Raw genomic sequence first — 18,023 nt, 5'->3', positions numbered from 1 at the left:
GCCCCCAGGATCCCCCAGGACCCCCCAGGACCCCCCGGGATCCTTAGAGCCCCTGGGTCCCCCTGGGACCTCCAGAGCCCCCCGGGAACCCCCAGAACACCCCTGGACCCCCTGGGACCCCCGGGATCCCCAGAGCCCTTGGGACCCCCCAGAACACCCCTGGACCCCCCAGGACCCCTTGGGATCCTCAGAGCCCCTGGGACCCCCCAGCATCCCCCAGGTCCCACAGGACCCCCTGGGACCCCCCAGCATCCCCCAGGTCCCACAGGACCCCCTGGGACCCCCCAGCATCCCCCAGGTCCCACAGAACCCCCTGGGACCCCCCGGGATCCTCAGAGCCCCCGGGGACTCCCCAGCACCCCCAGGACCTCCCAGGACCCCCAGGACCCCCCAGTACCCTCCATCACCCCCGGGACACCCTGCGACCCCCCAGCACCCCCTGGGACCCCCCCAGGACCTCCTGGGACCCCCACACTCTGGGTATCCTGGGGAACCCCCACCATCCCCCTGGAGACCCCCAATACCCCCCATGGACCTCCCCATTATCCCCCCGCCAGGGACCCCCCAATATCCCCCTGGGGACCCCCCTGATATTTACCTGAGGATCCCCCCACCTTCCCCCCAGGGACCCCCCAATATCCCCCTGGGACCCCCCCCACCATCCCCTTGGTGACCTCCCAATATTGTCCCCAAGGACCCCCCCCAATATCCCCCCTGGGCACCCCCTGATACCCCCCCACGGACCCCCCCATCCTTTTGGGACCCCTCAGTTTTCCCCCCATGGACCCCCCAATATCCCTCCCAGTGCTCCCCCCAATGCCACCCTGGGCCGTGTCCCCCCCCAGGGGTCAATGGGGGGACCCTGGCGTCCCCCCCCCCAATGACACCCCCCATTTCTCTTCCAGCCACGCCGAGGACCTGATTGTCACCCCCTTCGCCCAGGTAGGGCTGGGGGGTCCCTGGGGGGGTGTCCCCCCATTTTGTGCCCCTGACCCCCCCGTGCCCCCCCCAGGTCCTGGCGAGTCTCCGCAGCGTCCGCAGCAACTTCTCCATCCTGGCCAATGTCCCCAGCCCCACGGCCACCAAGTGAGTGACCTTGACCTTGACCTTGACCTTGACCCTGACCCTGACCCCAGCCCTGACTGTCCCCCCCACAGGTGGTCGCCCATGGGCTCCCAGCCCCCCCTCTGCAAGGCCACGCTCTCAGGTAAGGAGGGGGGACCTGGGGGGATTTTGGGAAGGGGGGGGGAAACTGGTGGCGCCCCCACCTGTGTCAAAATGGGGAAACTGAGGCACGGGGCCTGCAGCCCCCCCCACCCCCCAAGATTTGTCCTCATCTCCACCCACCCGTGCACCCCCACGTCCCTGGGGGGGTCCCCACAGCCCCAGGGGGGTCCCTGTACCCCCCAGTCCCTGGGGGCCCCCCCAGCCCCAGAGGGGCTCCTTGAACCCCCCACATCTTCAAGGGGGTCCCCACATCCCTAGGGTGTCCCCACGGCCCCAGTGGGGGTTCCTGTACCCCCCCATTCCCAGGGGGGTCCCCACATCCCCAGGGGGTCCCCACAGCCCTGGGGGGGTCCCTGCACCCCCCACATCTTCAAGGGGGTCCCCACATCCCTAGGGTGTCCCCACGGCCCCAGGGGGGATTCCTGTACCCCCCCATTCCCAGGGGGGTCCCCACATCCCCAGGGGGTCCCCACAGCCCCGGGGGGGGTCCCTGCACCCCCCACATCTTCAGGGGGGTCCCCACATCCCCAGGGTGTCCCCACAGCCCCAGGGGGGGTCCCTGTACCCCCCCATTCCCAGGGGGGTCCCCACATCCCCAGGGGGTCCCCACAGCCTCGGGGGGGTCCCTGCACCCCCCACATCTTCAGGGGGGTCCCCACATCCCCAGGGGGTCCCCACATCCCCGGGGGGTCCCCAGAGCCCCATCCCTCGGGGGCCTGTGCCCCTCCCAGCCGGGTGTCCCGGGGGTCGGGGGGGTGACCGCTGTGTCCCCCCAGAGGAGACGGCGCAGCAGCTGGCGCGGGAGACGCTGGAGGAGCTGGATTGGTGCCTGGAGCAGCTGGAGACGCTGCAGACGCACCGCGCCGTCAGCGAGATGGCGTCCAACAAGGTGGGGACACCGCGGGGACACCGCGGGGACACCATGGGGACACCACCGGGACATGGGGACAGGGACACCGCGGAGACACGGGGACACCATGGGGACACCACGGGGACACCACAGGGACATGGGGACAGGGACACCGCGGGGACACGGGGACACCATGGGGACACCGCGGGGACACCGCGGGGACATGGGGACAGGGACACCGCGGAGACACCGCAGGGACACGGGGACATGGGGACACCGTGGGGACACCACAGGGACATGGGGACAGGGACACCGTGGGGACATGGGGACACCATGGGGACACCACGGGGACACGGGGACATGGGGACACCATGGGGACACCACAGGGACATGGGGACATGGGGACACCGTGGGGACACCGCGGGGACACAGGGACACCATGGGGACACCATGGGGACATGGGGACACCGTGGGGACACCACGGGGACATGGGGACATGGGGACACCATGGGGACATGGGGACACCGTGGGGACACCACGGGGACATGGGGACATGGGGACACCATGGGGACATGGGGACACCGTGGGGACACCACGGGGACATGGGGACATGGGGACACCGTGGGGACACCGTGGGGACACCGCGGGGACACAGGGACACCATGGGGACACCATGGGGACATGGGGACACCGTGGGGACACCATGGGGACACAGGGACATGGGGACACCATGGGGACATGGGGACACCATGGGGACACCACGGGGACATGGGGACAGGGACACCGTGGGGACACTGCGGGGACATGGGGACACCATGGGGACACCGTGGGGACACCATGGGGACACAGGGACATGGGGACACCATGGGGACATGGGGACACCACGGGGACATGGGGACAGGGACGCCGTGGGGACACTGCGGGGACATGGGGACACCATGGGGACACCGTGGGGACACCATGGGGACACAGGGACATTGGGACACCGTGGGGACACCACGGGGACATGGGGACAGGGACACTGTGGAGACACCATGGGGACACTGTGGGGACACCACAGGGACACCACGGGGACACGGGGATATGGGGACATGAGGACACCATGGGGACATGGGGACACGGGGACATGGGGACACCATGGGGACACCGCGGGGACATGGGGACAAAGGGACATGGGGACACCATGGGGACACCACCGGGACACCACCGGGACACCACAGGGACATAGAGACACGAGGACATGGGGACACCATGGGGCCACCATGGGGACACGGAGACAGGGACACCACGGGGACACCTCCGAGGATGGGGACACCACGGGGCCACCGCAGGGATGGGGACACGATGGGGACACTGCAGGGACGCAATGGGGACACAGGGATATGGGGACACCCTGGGGACATGGGAATGGGGACAGGACCCCAATGTGACACAGGGATGGGGACAGGACCCCGATGTGGCACAGGGTTGGGGACAAGACCCCGGTGTCACATGGGGATGGGGACAGGACCCTGATGGCACATGAGGATGGGGACAGGACCCCGATGTGGCACAGGGATGGGGACAGGACCCTGATGTGACACAGGGACAGAGCCTGGGGCAGGACACTGCGGTGACACTGGGACAGGGACAGGGTGGGGACAGCTGCTGGTGGCAATTTGGGGACAGTGTCCAGGGGCTGCGGGGGGTCCTGGCCCATTAGGTGCTGGTGGTGACAGTGCCGGTGGTGACAGTGCCAGTGCCACCAGGGCTGGTGGTGGCAGTTGTGCCGGTGGTGACAGTGCCAGTGGTGACAGTTGTGCTGGTGGTGACAGTGCCGGTGGTGACAGTGCCGGTGGTGACAGCGCCGGTGCCACCAGGGCTGGTGGTGGCAGTTGTGCCGGTGGTGACAGTGCCAGTGGTGACAGTTGTGCTGGTGGTGACAGTGGAGGTGGTGACAGTGCCGGTGGTGACAGCGCCGGTGCCACCAGGGCTGGTGGTGGCAGTTGTGTCGGTGTCACGAGGCCGGTGGCCGTGGTGGTGACAGTGGTGACAGTGGTGACAGTGGTGACAGTGGTGACAACGGTGCTGGTGCTGCAGATCTGGGTGCAGGATCGTGCCCCCCCCATGTCCCTCCATGTCCCCATGGACCCGTCACCCCCAATGTCACCCCCGGCGTGGGAGGTCTGGGGGTCCCCATCCCAGTGGGGATTTGGGGGGGTCCCCTGGCCAGTTGGGGGTGACACCCCGGGTGTCCCCACCCCAGTGAGTTTTGGGGTCCCGGCCTCACCGTGGGGGGGACCCCAGGAGCCCCCCCGCTAACACGGGGCCCCCACCACCCCCCTCCCCGCCGAACGCCTGGGTCCCCCCCTCGCCCCGCCCCCCCGCAGTGGGCGGGGCCGGGGGGCGGAGCGAGGCGCGCGCAGGCGTGTGCCCCCCCCAACCCCCCCCCGCCCAACGCTCCGCGGCCTCCGCAGCCCCGGCGGGACCCCACGGCCCCCCCGGCACCCCCAGACCCCCCCGGGACCCCAACACCCCCCCAGCACCCCCAGAACCCCCGGGACCCCAACACCCCCCCAGACCCCCCCGCGTTCCTCTGCATCCTCCCCGTCCCTGATCCCCCCCATTCTCCTCCATCCCCCCCCACCCCCCATGGGCTCCCATTGAACCCCCAGCACCCCGGGGGGGGGGGTCCCAGCACCCCGGGGTGGGGGGGGCGATGTGAGGGACCCCCCCCCCCCACCGGGCGCTGTGGGGGGGGTCCCCGCTCCCCCCCTCCCGGTCCCACCATGTCCGACCGCATCCCCCGCGCCCTTAGAGGCTGCGGGTGAGGGGGGGGGCGCTCAAGAAAAGGGGGGAAACCCCCCCCAGGGGTAAGCAGGGACCCCCCCCCATTTCCCTCGGGGTGGCGGGGGGGCCCAGCCCCCCCAGGCGACCCCCCCGCGGCCGGAAAATGCCCTTGGTGGACTTTTTCTGCGAGACGTGCGCCAAGCCCTGGCTGGTGGGCTGGTGGGACCAGGTAAGGGGGGGGCACGGGGCGGGGGGGCACCTGTGACCTTCCCCCCCCCGCAATGTCACGGTGGGGGTGTCACCTCCTCTCCTTGCAAGGTGCCCCCCCCCAACTTTGGGGGTGTTATTTGGATGCTATGGCCCCGTGGCAGAGGGGGGAGGATTATATGGGGGGGGCGCCCAGTTTGTGCCTGGGGGGGGTCGCTGTCACACTGAGACCCGGCAAACTTGTGACAAGTTGGGGTGGCCCCGTTTTTGGGGGGGGGACACCCCCCCCCCAGCAAGGAGCGGGATGGGGCAGTTGCTATGGAGACTGCGGTTGCCATGGCGATGGGGTGGAGGGTCCTGATTGGCTGAGGGGGGGAGGGATGCGGGTGATGCTCTTTACTTCCCCCCCACCCCTTTGGGGGGCAGTAAGGGGGTTGGGGGGGTTTGGGTGGCTGGGCGGGGGGGCCCGGACGCCTGGGTTCCCTCCGGGGGGGGTGACACGCAGGGATGAGTCACTGCGGGGGGGTGGGGGGGCAGCATCCGGGCCCCGCTCAAGGACAGCGAGGACTCGGGGGACACGGGTGGCGTTTGTCACCCCCCCCCCCCCCCAGAGACACCCCTGGGTGCCCCCCCAAATGGGGAGGGTCCTCGGGGGGGTGGGACAGCGGCTGCAAGCGCTGGGTGCACAGTGTCCCCTCCCCAGTGCCACCAGTGTCCCCTCCCGGTGCCACCAGTGTGTGTGTCCCCCCCAGTGCCACCAATGTGTCCCAGTGCCACCAGTGTCCCCTCCCAGTGCCACCAGTGTGTGTGTCCCCCCCAGTGCCACCAATGTGTCCCAGTGCCACCAGTGTGTGTGTCCCAGTGCCACCAGTGTCCCCTCCCAGTGCCACCAGTGTGTGTCCCAGTGCCACCAGTGTGTCCCAGTGCCACCAGTGTGTGTGTCCCAGTGTCACCAGTGTCCCCTCCCAGTGCCACCAGTGTGTGTGTCCCAGTGCCACCAGTGTGTCCCAGCGCCACCAGTGTCCCCTCCCAGTGCCACTAGTGTGTGTGTCCCAGTGCCACCAGTGTGTCCCAGTGCCACCAGTGTGTGTGTCCCCAGTGCCACCAGTGTGTGTGTCCCAGTGTCACCAGTGTCCCCTCCCAGTGCCACCAGTGTGTGTGTCCCAGTGCCACCAGTGTGTCTGTCCCAGTGCCACCAGTGTGTGTGTCCCAGTGCCACCAGTGTGTCCCAGCGCCACCAGTGTCCCCTCCCAGTGCCACCAGTGTGTGTGTCCCAGTGTCACCAGTGTGTGTGTCCCAGTGTCACCAGTGTCCCCTCCCAGTGCCACCAGTGTGTGTCCCGGTGCCACCAGTGTGTCCCCCAGCACCACCAGTGTGTCCCCCAGCACCACCAGTGTGTCCCCAGTGCCACCAGTGTCCCCCCAGTGTCACCAGTGTGTGTGGAGCCTCTGGGCTTCCCTGGGGGGAAGCTGTGGTGTCCCCATCCTGTCCCCATCCGGTTCCCATCCCATTCCATGGCCTTGTCCTTGGCCCTGTCCCCATCCCTCCCCTGTCCATCCCTGTCCCCATCCCATCCCATCCCATCCCATCCCATCCCATCCCATCCCATCCCATCCCATCCCATCCCGTGGCCTTGTCCCTGTCCCCATCCCAGTCCCCTCAGTGTCCCCATCCTTGTCCCAATCTTTTCCTTGCCCCTGTCCCCATCCCAGTCCCATCGCCACTCTCATCCTTGTCCCCAACCTTGTCCCCTTCCTGTCCCCATCCCAGTCCCTTCGCCATTGTCATCCTTGTCCCCTTGTCCCCAACCCTGTCCCCATCCTTGTCCCCTTCCTGTTCCCATCCCAGTCCCTGTCCCCATCCCAGTCCCTTCGCCATTGTCATCCTTGTCCCCTTGTCCCCAACCCTGTCCCCATCCCTGTCCCCTTCCTGTCCCCATCCCAGTCCCTTCGCCATTCTCATCCTTGTCCCCAACCCTGTCCCCATCCCTGTCCCCTTCCTGTCCCCATCCCATGTCCCTGTCCCCTGGAACCGAATGTAGGGGGGTGACCCCCCCTATCCCCCCAGGGGTGTTTGTCCCTCTCTAGGGGTCACATTTGGGAGATGTGGGGGGTCCCGGGGGGAGATGGGACAATGGAGGGGGGTCCTGGGATGGGGGAGGTTTGGGGGGGTCCTGTCGGCGGGGGGCGATGGGGGGTCCGTCCCTCACCCCCTGCCCCCCCAGTTCAAGAGGATGCTGAACCGGGAGCTCACCCACCTGTCGGAAATGAGCCGCTCGGGCAACCAGGTCTCCGAGTACATCGCCAGCACCTTCCTGGGTGAGACCCCCGGGGAACCCCGCCAGCCCCCTGGGACCCCCAAAGACCCCCAGGAACCTCAGAGACCCCCGGGACCCCTGCAGGGAACCCCAAAGATCCCCAGGAACCTCAGAGACCCCCGGGACCCCTGCAGGGAACCCCAAAGATCCCCAGGAACCTCAGAGACCCCCAGGGCTCCCCGGGGACCCCCAGAGACCCCCAGGACCCCAGAGACCCCTGGGACCACCCCAGGAACCCCCAAAGATCCCCAGGACCACAGAGACCCCCGGGACCACAGAGACCCCTGGGGACCCCCAAAGATCCCCAGGACCCCCACCAGCCCCTGGGACCCCCAAAAATCCCCAGGACCCCCATCAGCCCCTGGGACCCCCAGAGTCCCCCACCAACCCCCAGGGACCCCCAGGAACCCTCACCAGCCCCTGGGACCCCCAGGAACCCCTGGGACCCCCAGAGACCCCCAGGACCCCCACCAGCCCCTGGGACTCCCAGAGACCTCCAGGGACTCCCACCAGCCCACTGGGACCCCCAAAGATCCCCAGGACCCCCATCAGCCCCTGGGACCCCCAGAGTCCCCCACCAACCCCCAGGGACCCCCAGGAACCCTCACCAGCCCCTGGGACCCCCAGGAACCCCTGGGACCCCCAGAGACCCCTGGGGATCCCCACCAGCCCCTGGGACTCCCAGAGTCCCCCACCAACCCCCAGGGACCCCAAGGAACCCTCACCAGCCCCTGGGACCCCCAGAGACCCCCAGGGACCCCCAGGAACCCCTGGGACCCCCAGAGACCCCCGGGGACCCCCTTCAGCCCCCTGGGACCCCCAAAGTCACCCTCAGCTCCCAGACCCCATGTCACCACGTCCCCAACCCGTCCCCCCCGTGTCCCCCCCGTGTCCCCCCCGTGCCCCCCCAGACAAGCAGCACGAGGTGGAGATCCCAGCCCCCGGCCCCAAGGAGCGGGAGAAGAAGCGGCGGCAGCCGCCCCCCCCCATGGGGCAGATCAGTGGGGTGAAGAAGCTGCCCCCCCCCGGCTCCGGCACCGGTGGCTCCGGCGTCCCCCGCTTTGGGGTCAAGACCGACCGCGAGGAGCTGCTGGGCAAGGTGGGGGCGGGATGGGGGGGTCTGGGGATATGGGGGTGGTTTGGGGGTGGGGGGGTCGGGATGGGGGTTGGGGATGGGGGGTGTGGGAATGGGGGGGTCGGGATGGGGAGATCTGGGGGTGGGGGGGTTTGGGGATGAGGGGTCTGGGGATGGGGGGTGTGGGAATGGGGGGGGTCGGGATGGGGGGGTTTGGGGATGGGGGTCTGGGGATAGGGGGATATGGGGGGGTCTGGGGATGAGGGGATTGGGGATGGGGTTTGGGGGTCTGGGGATGGGTGGGTCTGGGGGTGGGGGGTGGTTTGGGATGGGGGGGTCTGGGGACGGGGGAGTTTGGGAATGGGGGGGGTCTGAGGATGGCGGGGTTGGAGATGGGGTTTGGGGGTCTGGGGATGGGGGGGTTGGGGATGGGGTTTGGGGGTCTGGGGATATGGGGGGGGGGTCTGGGGATATGGGAGTGGTTTGGGGATGGGAGGGGGTCTGGGAATGGGAGGTGTGGGAATGGGGGGGTCGGTATCGGTATAGGGGGGTCTGGGGATTATGGAGTCTGGGGTTTGGGGGGTTGGGTATGGGATTTGGGGCTCTGGGGGTATAGGGGGGTCTGGGGATGGGGGGTCTGGGGATGGGGGGTCTGGGGATGGGGGGGGGTCTGGGGTTATGGGGGGGGGTGGGGTTGAGGGGTCTGGGGCTGGGGGGTCACAGTGACCCCGCCCCCAGGAGCTCGACAGCCTCAACAAGTGGGGCCTGAACATCTTCCGCGTCTCCGAATATTCCAACAACCGCTCGCTCAGCTGCATCATGTACACGATATTCCAGGTGCCGCCCCGAACCCCAGTCCGACCTGACCCCCGTTCCCCCCCGGCCCCCCAGTCCCACCCTGACCTCCCCCATTCCCCCCCGGCCCCCCAGTCCCATCCTGACCTCCCCCATTCCCCCCCGGCCCCCCAGTCCCATCCTGACCTCCCCCGTTCCCCCCCGGCCCCCCAGTCCCACCCTGACCTCCCCCATTCCCACCCCAGACCCCCAATCCCACCCCAGACCCCCAATCCCACACCAGATCCCCCATTCCCACCCTGACCCCCCCATTCCCAACCTGAACCCCCATTCCGACCCTGACCCCCCAAACCCCCCAATCACAGCCCGGCCCCCCATTCCCACCCCAGACCCCCAATCTCACCCTGACCCCCCCATTCCCAACCTGAACCCCCATTCCCACCCCAGACCCCCCCAAACCCCCCAATCCCACCCTGACCCCCCAATTCCCACCCAACCCCCCTCAGCCCCCCAATTCCACCCCAAATCCCCCATCCCCCCATTTCCCACCCCACCCCCCATCCTCCCCATCCCCCCCAGTTCCCACCCAACCCCCCTCAGCCCCCCAATTCCCACCCCAAACCCCCCAATTCCCACCCCAACCCTCCCCACCTCCCCAAGCCCCCTACTCCCCCAAGCCCCCCAATCCCACCCCAAATCCCCCATCCCCCTATTTCCCACCCCACCCCCCCATCCTCCCCATTCCCCCAATTCCCACCCCACCCCCCTCAGCCCCCCAATTCCCACCCCAAACCCCCCATCCCCCCAATTCCCACCCCAACCCTCCCCACCTCCCCAAGCCCTCCCACTTCCCCCAAACCCCCCAATTCCCACCCCAACCCCCATCCCCTCTCATCTCCACCCCAAACCCCCAATTCCCACCCCAAGCCCCCCAGACCCCAGTTCCCACTCCCCACCCTCCCCATCCCCATCCCCCCCATTCCCACCCCCCCGGACGCCTGGGTCCTCTTTGGGGTCCGTGACCCCCGGTGCCGCGCAGGAGCGGGAGCTGGTGAAGACGTTCAGGATCCCGGTGGAGACGCTGCTGACCTACACCCTGACCCTGGAGGACCACTACCACGCGGACGTGGCCTACCACAACAGCCTGCACGCCGCCGACGTCATGCAGTCCACGCACGTCCTGCTGGCCACCCCCGCCCTCGATGTGAGCCCCGCGGCACCCCGGGGGGCGGGGGACCAGTGGTGGGGTGGGGGGACCCATGGTTGGGTGGGGGGACCCATCGTGGGGTGGTGGGACCAGTGGTTGGGTGGGGGGACCAGTGGTTGGGTGGTGGGACCAGTGGTTGGGTAATAGGACCCATGGTTGGGTGGTGGGACCAGTGGTTGGGTGGTGGGACCAGTGGTTGGGTGATAGGACCCATGGTTGGGTGGTGGGACCAGTGGTTGGGTAATAGGACCCATGGTTGGGTGGTGGGACCAGTGGTTGGGTGGTGGGACCAGTGGTTGGGTGGCGGGACCAGTGGTTGGGTGATAGGACCCATGGTTGGGTGGTGGGACCAGTGGTTGGGTGATAGGACCCATGGTTGGGTGGTGGGACCAGTGGTTGGGTGATAGGACCCATGGTTGGGTGGTGGGACCAGTGGTTGGGTGATAGGACCAGTGGTTGGGTGGTGGGACCCATCGTGGGGTGGCAGGACCAGTGGTTGGGTGATAGGACCCATGGTTGGGTGATAGGACCCATGGTTCGGTGGTGGGACCAGTGGTTGGGTGGTAGGACCAGTGGCTGGGTGGTGGGACCAGTGGTTGGGTGGTGGGACCCATGGTTGCGTGGTGGGACCAATGGTTGGGTGGTGGGACTGGTGGCTGGGTGGTGGGACCAGTGGCTGGGTGGTGGAACCAGTGGTTGGGTGGTGGGACCCATTGTGGGATGGTGGGACCCATTGTGGGATGGTGGGACCAGTGGTTGGGTGGTGGGACCAATGGTTGTGTGGTGGGACCAGTGGTTGGGTGATGGGACCCATGGTTGGGTGGTGGGACTGGTGGCTGGGTGATGGGACCCATGGTTGGGTGGTGGGATCAATGGTTGGGTGGTGGGACCAGTGATTGGGTGGTGGGACCAATGGTTGGGTGGTGGGACCAGTGGTTGGGTGGTGGGACCCATGGTTGGGTGGTGGGACCCATTGTGGGATGGTGGGACCCATGGTTGGGTGGTGGGACTGGTGGCTGGGTGGTGGGACCCATGGTTGAGTGGTGGGACCTGTGGTTGGGTGGTGGGACCAGTGGTTGGGTGGTGGGACCAATGGTTGTGTGGTGGGACCAGTGGTTGGGTGATGGGACCCACGGTTGGGTGGTGGGACCAGTGGTTGGGTGGTGGAACCAGTGGTTGGGTGGTGGGACTGGTGGCTGGGTGGTGGGACCGGTGGTTGGGTGGTGGGACCAGTGGTTGGGTGGTGGGACCCATGGTTGGGTGGTGGGACCAGTGGCTGGGTGGTGGGACCCATGGTTGGGTGGTGGGACCAGTGGTTGGGTGGTGGGACTGGTGGCTGGGTGGTGGGACCCATGGTTGGATGGTGGGATCAATGGTTGGGTGGTGGGACCAGTGATTGGGTGGTGGGACCAATGGTTGGGTGGTGGGACCAGTGGTTGGGTGGTGGGACTGGTGGCTGGGTGGTGGGACCCATGGTTGGATGGTGGGATCAATGGTTGGGTGGTGGGACCAGTGATTGGGTGGTGGGACCAATGGTTGGGTGGTGGGACCAGTGATTGGGTGGTGGGACCAGTGGTTGGGTGGTGGGACCCATGGTTGGGTGGTAGGACCAGTGGTTGGGTGGTAGGACCAGTGGTTGGGTGGTGGGACCCATGGTTGGGTGGTGGGACCAGTGGCTGGGTGGTGGGACCCATGGTTGGGTGGTGGGACCAGTGGTTGGGTGGTGGGACTGGTGGCTGGGTGGTGGGACCAATGGTTGGGTGGTGGGACCCATGGTTGGGTGGTGGGACCAGTCATGGGGTGGTGGGACCAGTGGTTGGGTGGTGGGACCCAAGGGGTGCTCATCCCCAGGGGTGTTTTAGGGGGGTGTTTTTGGGGGGTGTTTTTGGGGTGCTCATCCCCGGGGTGCCCCAGGCGGTGTTCACCGACCTGGAGATCCTGGCCGCCCTGTTTGCCGCCGCCATCCACGACGTCGACCACCCCGGCGTGTCCAACCAGTTCCTCATCAACACCAGTGAGCGCGGCCAACGGGCCGGCTGGGGCGCCTTGCACACGCGCCCTCTTGCACGCTCCCTCTTGCACACGCGTGTCATCTTGCACACACATGTCACCTCACTCTTTGTCCCTGTGTCCCCACTTGGGGTGTCCCACACCCGTGTCCCCGTGGGGAGACCCATGGTGGGGTGATGGGAATGGTCATAGGGTGGTGGGACCCATTATGGGGTGAGAGCCACATTATGGGGTGGTGGGACCCATGGTTGGGTGATGGGAACAGTTGTAGGGAGGTGGGACCCATCATGAGGTGGTGGGACCAGTCATGGAGTGGGAGACCTGTTATGGGGTGGTTGGACCCATCATGGGGTGGTGGGACCTGTCATGGGTTGATGTGATCCATCATGAGTTGATGGGACCCATGATGGGTTGATGGGACCCGTCATGGGGTGGTGGGACCCATGGTTGGGTGATGGGACCCATGGTTGGGTAATGGGACCAGTCATGGTGTGGTGGGACCTGTCATGGGTTGATGGGACCCATCATGGGGTGATGGAACCCATCATGGGGTGATGGGACCCATCATGGGGTGGTGGGACTCATCATGGGATGATGGGAGCTATGGTTGGGTGGTGGGACCCATGGTTGGGTGATGGGAACCATCATGGGGTGGTGGGACCCATCATGGGGTGGTGGGACTCATCATGGGATGATGGGAGCTATGGTTGGGTGGTGGGACCCATGGTTGGGTGATGGGAACCATCATGGGGTGGTGGGACCCATCATGGGGTGGTGGGACTCATCATGGGATGATGGGAGCTATGGTTGGGTGGTGGGACCCATGGTTGGGTGATGGGACCCATCATGGGGTGGTGGGACTCGTCATGGGGTGATGGGAGCTATGGTTGGGTGGTGGGACCCATGGTTGGGTGGTGAGACCCATCATGAGTTGATGGCACCCATCATGGGGTGGTGGGACCCATGGTTGGGTGATGGGACCCATGGTTGGGTGATGGGACCAGTCATGGTGTGGTGGGACCTGTCATGGGTTGATGGGACCCATCATGAGTTGACGGAACCCATCAAGGGGTGATGGGACCCATCGTGGGGTGATGGGACCCGTGGTTGGGTGGTGGGACCTGTCATGGGGTGGTGGGACCCATCATTTGTGCCCCAATCTGGGGGGGTCCCCCACTTGTGTCCCCACCTCTGGGGGCGTCCCTGAGCCGTGTCCCCCCGTGTCCCCCCGTGGCGCAGACTCGGAGCTGGCGCTGATGTACAACGACGAGTCGGTGCTGGAGAACCATCACCTGGCCGTGGGCTTCAAGCTGCTGCAGGAGGAGAACTGCGACATCTTCCAGAACCTCAGCAAGCGCCAGCGCCAAACCCTCCGCAAGATGGTCATCGACATGGTAGGGACACCCCAAAATCCGTCGCCGTGGTGGGGGACACCCGTCCTGACCCCCCGTGTCACCCGCAGGTCTTGGCCACCGACATGTCCAAGCACATGAGCCTCTTGGCTGACCTCAAGACCATGGTGGAGACCAAGAAGGTGACGAGCTCCGGGGTGCTGCTGCTGGACAACTACACCGACCGCATCCAGGTGACGCGGGGGACGCGGGGGGGACCCGGCGGGCGGGTGGCCGGGGGGGGTGACACTTTTTTGGGGCAGGTTCTGAGGAATATGGTGCATTGCGCGGACCTGAGCAACCCCACGAAGCCGCTGGGGCTGTACCGGCAGTGGACGGAGCGCATCATGGAGGAGTTCTTCAGGCAGGGCGACCGCGAGCGCGAGCGCGGCATGGAGATCAGCCCCATGTGCGACAAGCACAGCGCCTCCGTGGAGAAGTCGCAGGTCTGGGGACATCGGGGACATTGGGGACATTGTGGGGTGGCATCATTGGGGAGAATTGGGGGGAACAGGGACAGCGGTGGCGTCATGGCCAGAGGCATTGGGGATGGAGATCAGCCCCATGTGCGACAAGCACAGCGCCTCCGTGGAGAAGTCGCAGGTCTGGGGACATCGGGGACATTGGGGACATCGGGGGGTGGCATCATTGGGGAGAATTGCGGGGGAACAGGGACAGGGGTGACATTGTGGGGACACATGGCCAGAGGCATTGGGGATGGGGATCAGCCCCATGTGCGACAAGCACAGCGCCTCCGTGGAGAAATCGCAGGTCTGGGGACATCGGGTACATTGGGGACATCGGGGACATTGGGGACATGAGGGGACTGGGTGTCCATGGTGACAATGACCCTTGATGCCACCACCATGTCCCCAGCTGGGCATCCTATGGGTACAAAGACCCTTGGTGTCCCCAGTTGTGTATCCCATGGGACAAGGACCCTCAGTGTCCCCAGCTGGGCATCCTATGGGGACAAGGACCCATGGTGCCACCGGTGTCCCCAACTGGGCATTCTATGGGGACAAGGACCCTTGGTGTCCCCATGATGTCCCCAACTGGGCAAACTATGGGTACAAAGACCCTTGGTGTCCCCATGATGTCCCCAACTGGGCATTCTATGGGGACAAAGACCCTTGGTGTCCCCAACTGGGCATCCTATGGATACAAAGACCCTTGGTGTCCCCAGTTGGGCATCCTATGGGGACAAAGCCCCTCGGTGCCCCCACGGTGTCCCCCGCCGGTGACGGTGACCCCGGTGTCCCCCACAGGTGGGTTTCATCGACTACATCGTGCACCCGCTGTGGGAGACCTGGGCGGACCTGGTGGCCCCGGACGCGCAGGAGCAGCTGGAGACGCTGGAGCAGAACCGGGACTGGTACCAGCGCCGGGTGCCCAGCAGCCCCTCCCCCCCGCCCGGCCCCGCCCCCGCCCCGCGCTTCCGCTTCCGCCTCCACCCGGGGGAGGGGGACGAGCCGCCGTGGCCGGATGACACCCCCACGCCACCAGGGGGAGCTGTCCCACCTCTCTTTGACACCCCCACGCCACCAGGGGGAGCTGTCCCGCCTCTCTTTGACACCCCCACGCCACCAGGGGGCGCCGTCCCTCCTCTCTTTGACACCCCCACGCCACCAGGGGGAGCTGTCCCGCCTCTCTTTGACACCCCCACGCCACCAGGGGGTGCTGTCCCGCCTCTCTTTGACACCCCCACGCCACCAGGGAGCTCTGTCCTGCCATACAGTGACACCCCCACACCACCAGGGGGCTCTGTCTTGCCATACACTGACACCCCCACGCCACCAGGGGGCGTCCCCTGGGAACACAGTGACACCCCCACGCCACCAGGGGGCTCTGTCCTGCCATACAGTGACACCCCCACGCCACCAGGGGGTGCTGTCCCACCTCTCTTTGACACCCCCAGGCCACCAGGGGGCGCTGTCCCAGGACACGGTGACACCCCCAGGCCACCAGGGGGCGCCCCCCCGGGGCAACCACCGGGGCGCCCCCCCGGGGAGGGGGGGGGAGTGGTGACCCCGCCCTTTCCCCCCCCAAGCTCGGAGGGGTTTAATTTAATTGAAGCTTAATTAGGGCGTTTTAATTTAATCCGGGGGTTTGATTTGATTTGGGTTCAATTTGGGGTTTTGTTTGATTTGATTTGATTTGATTTTTCAAACCAGTTTTAATTCGGCTTCGTTTGAAAAATTATTCTGATTTTAATTGGGTTTTGGTTTTAATTTCGCGCTGAATTTTTAATTTGGAATTTTTAGTTTAATTACCTTTTGGTTTTAATTTGATTCGAATTTTGGTTCCGTTTCCATTTCAATTTTCTTTTGCTTTTCATCTTAGTTTTGTTTCCTTAATTTTTAATTTCATTTGAATTTTGTTTCCTTGAATTTGAATTTCAATTTTGTTTTCTTAAATTTTAATTTAATTTCAATTTTGTTTCCTTAATTTTTAATTTCATTTGAACTTTCTTAATTTTAATTTCACTTTAATTTTGTTTTCTTAAATTTTAATTTAATTTCAATTTTGTTTTCTTAAATTTTAATTTAATTTCAATTTTGTTTCCTTTATTTTTAATTCCATTTGAATTTTCTTTTCTGAAATTTTAATTTAATTTCAATTTTGTTTCCTTAATTTTTAATTTCATTTGAATTTTCTTAAATTTTAATTTCATTTGAATTTTCTTAATTTTAAATTTCATTTGAATTTTCTTAAATTTTAAATTTCATTTGAATTTTCTTAAATTTTAATTTCATTTGAATTTTCTTAATTTTAAATTTCATTTGAATTTTCTTAAATTTTAATTTCATTTGAATTTTCTTAAATTTTAAATTTCATTTGAATTTTCTTAAATTTTAAATTTCATTTGACTTTTCTTAAATTTTAAATTTCATTTAAATTTTCTTAATTTTAATTTCGCTCGAATTTCGTTCCAGTTTGAATTTCATTTCCATTCAATTTCCATTCATTTCGTTTTAACCTGAATTTGTTTCATTCCAAATTTGGAATTTGATCCTAAATTTCGGTTTTGATTTCGTTGAATTTTCATCTATTTCTAAAATTCCATTTCCGCTCCATTTCCGCCTGGGGTTGGTTTCCATTTCACTTCCGGTTCATCCCGACTCGTTTGGGTTCCCCGGAGTTGATTTGCTGGCCAGAATTCCATTGTGAGCGTGAGTTTTCGGCTGTTTTGCCCCAGTCGGGGTTCATTTGGGGGGGGGCACAGGGGGAATTTTTATTGTATTTTTTAAAAAACTCAAAAAGACAAAAAAAGCTCCAAACCCCCCCGGGGGGAAACAAAGGGGACACGGACAGACCCCCCCCCCCCCCAAAAAACAAAGCGGGGGGCAGTGGGGACCCCCCCATCACCAAAAGCCATTGATCCACAGGGAGGACGAACCCAGGGGGGCGACTTGGGGGGGGGGGGGGATGAGACTTGGGGGGGGCACAGGGAGGGTGCCCCCCCCCCAATTTGGGGTGCTCCCCCCCCCCCAAAGTCTTCCGCTCACGCCCCCCCCCCTTTTTGCACAGGGACCCCCCCCCCTCAATTGCCCCCCAGGGTGGGGGGGATCCCTCTATATTGGGGGGTCTGTCTGTGCGGGGGGGCCAGGCCATATTGGGGGACCCCCCCCCCCCATAAATCCCCACTAGAGGTGAAGCAATAACAAGGTGCCCCCCCCATTGGGGGGGGGGTGGACCCCAAAATAGCTTTTTTTAGGGTTTTATTTTGGGGGGGGGTCCCCCATTTCTGAACACTGTACTGTAGCATTGGGGCTGGGGTCTCCCTTCCCTGGGGGGGGGCACAGCTGGGGGGGGCACAATGGTGCTGGGGAGGGGCCCATGGGGGGGTCTGACCCCCACTTTAAATGGGGGGGGGGGGGTGTCAGGCCCCCCCCCCCCGTGTGACGTGGCCTTTGGGATGGGGGGGGCTCAGTGTGGGGGGGTCTCATTTGGGGGGGGCAGAGCTTTTATTTTTGTACGCGGTGGCGTTTTCTGTAAATATTGTGAATAGTTCGGATGGGACCCCCCCTCTTTGGGGGGGGGGCAATGGGGGTGACCCCCCCACCCCCAAAGTCACCCCCCCCAGACCCCCCCTCTCTTTGTGTCCCCCCCCCCCGCCTTCTTCCTCCTTCACCATCAGCTCCAATAAAGAGGAGAAGGGACTGAGTGTGGGG

At 64.0% G+C, this 18,023-nt stretch overlaps 1 protein-coding gene across 2 annotated transcripts in view; it reads left to right on the top strand.

The window, feature by feature from the left end:
• Window positions 1-16,160, top strand: part of PDE4A (phosphodiesterase 4A) — a 25,591-nt gene extending 9,431 nt beyond the window's left edge. Inside the window, exons 3-15 of one of the 2 annotated variants that reach the window (XM_071800680.1) lie at window positions 906-942; window positions 1,013-1,086; window positions 1,158-1,207; window positions 2,004-2,116; window positions 7,278-7,371; window positions 8,282-8,469; window positions 9,184-9,282; window positions 10,280-10,444; window positions 12,362-12,461; window positions 13,697-13,851; window positions 13,920-14,042; window positions 14,112-14,294; window positions 15,117-16,160. In XM_071800680.1, the coding sequence (XP_071656781.1) occupies window positions 906-942; window positions 1,013-1,086; window positions 1,158-1,207; window positions 2,004-2,116; window positions 7,278-7,371; window positions 8,282-8,469; window positions 9,184-9,282; window positions 10,280-10,444; window positions 12,362-12,461; window positions 13,697-13,851; window positions 13,920-14,042; window positions 14,112-14,294; window positions 15,117-15,929 (2,194 nt within the window). In that variant the 3' untranslated portion in view covers window positions 15,930-16,160. The remainder of the gene's footprint in view (window positions 1-905; window positions 943-1,012; window positions 1,087-1,157; window positions 1,208-2,003; window positions 2,117-7,277; window positions 7,372-8,281; window positions 8,470-9,183; window positions 9,283-10,279; window positions 10,445-12,361; window positions 12,462-13,696; window positions 13,852-13,919; window positions 14,043-14,111; window positions 14,295-15,116) is intronic. The other variant, XM_071800681.1, reaches the window with a different exon arrangement.
• The last annotated feature ends 1,863 nt before the right edge of the window (window positions 16,161-18,023 follow it).

Source organism: Patagioenas fasciata, chromosome 32 (genome assembly GCF_037038585.1).
Source record: "Patagioenas fasciata isolate bPatFas1 chromosome 32, bPatFas1.hap1, whole genome shotgun sequence".
NCBI lineage: Eukaryota > Metazoa > Chordata > Aves > Columbiformes > Columbidae > Patagioenas > Patagioenas fasciata.
The sequence above is the reverse complement of the archived record's forward strand: the minus strand, read 5'-3'. Positions and strand labels throughout refer to the sequence as shown.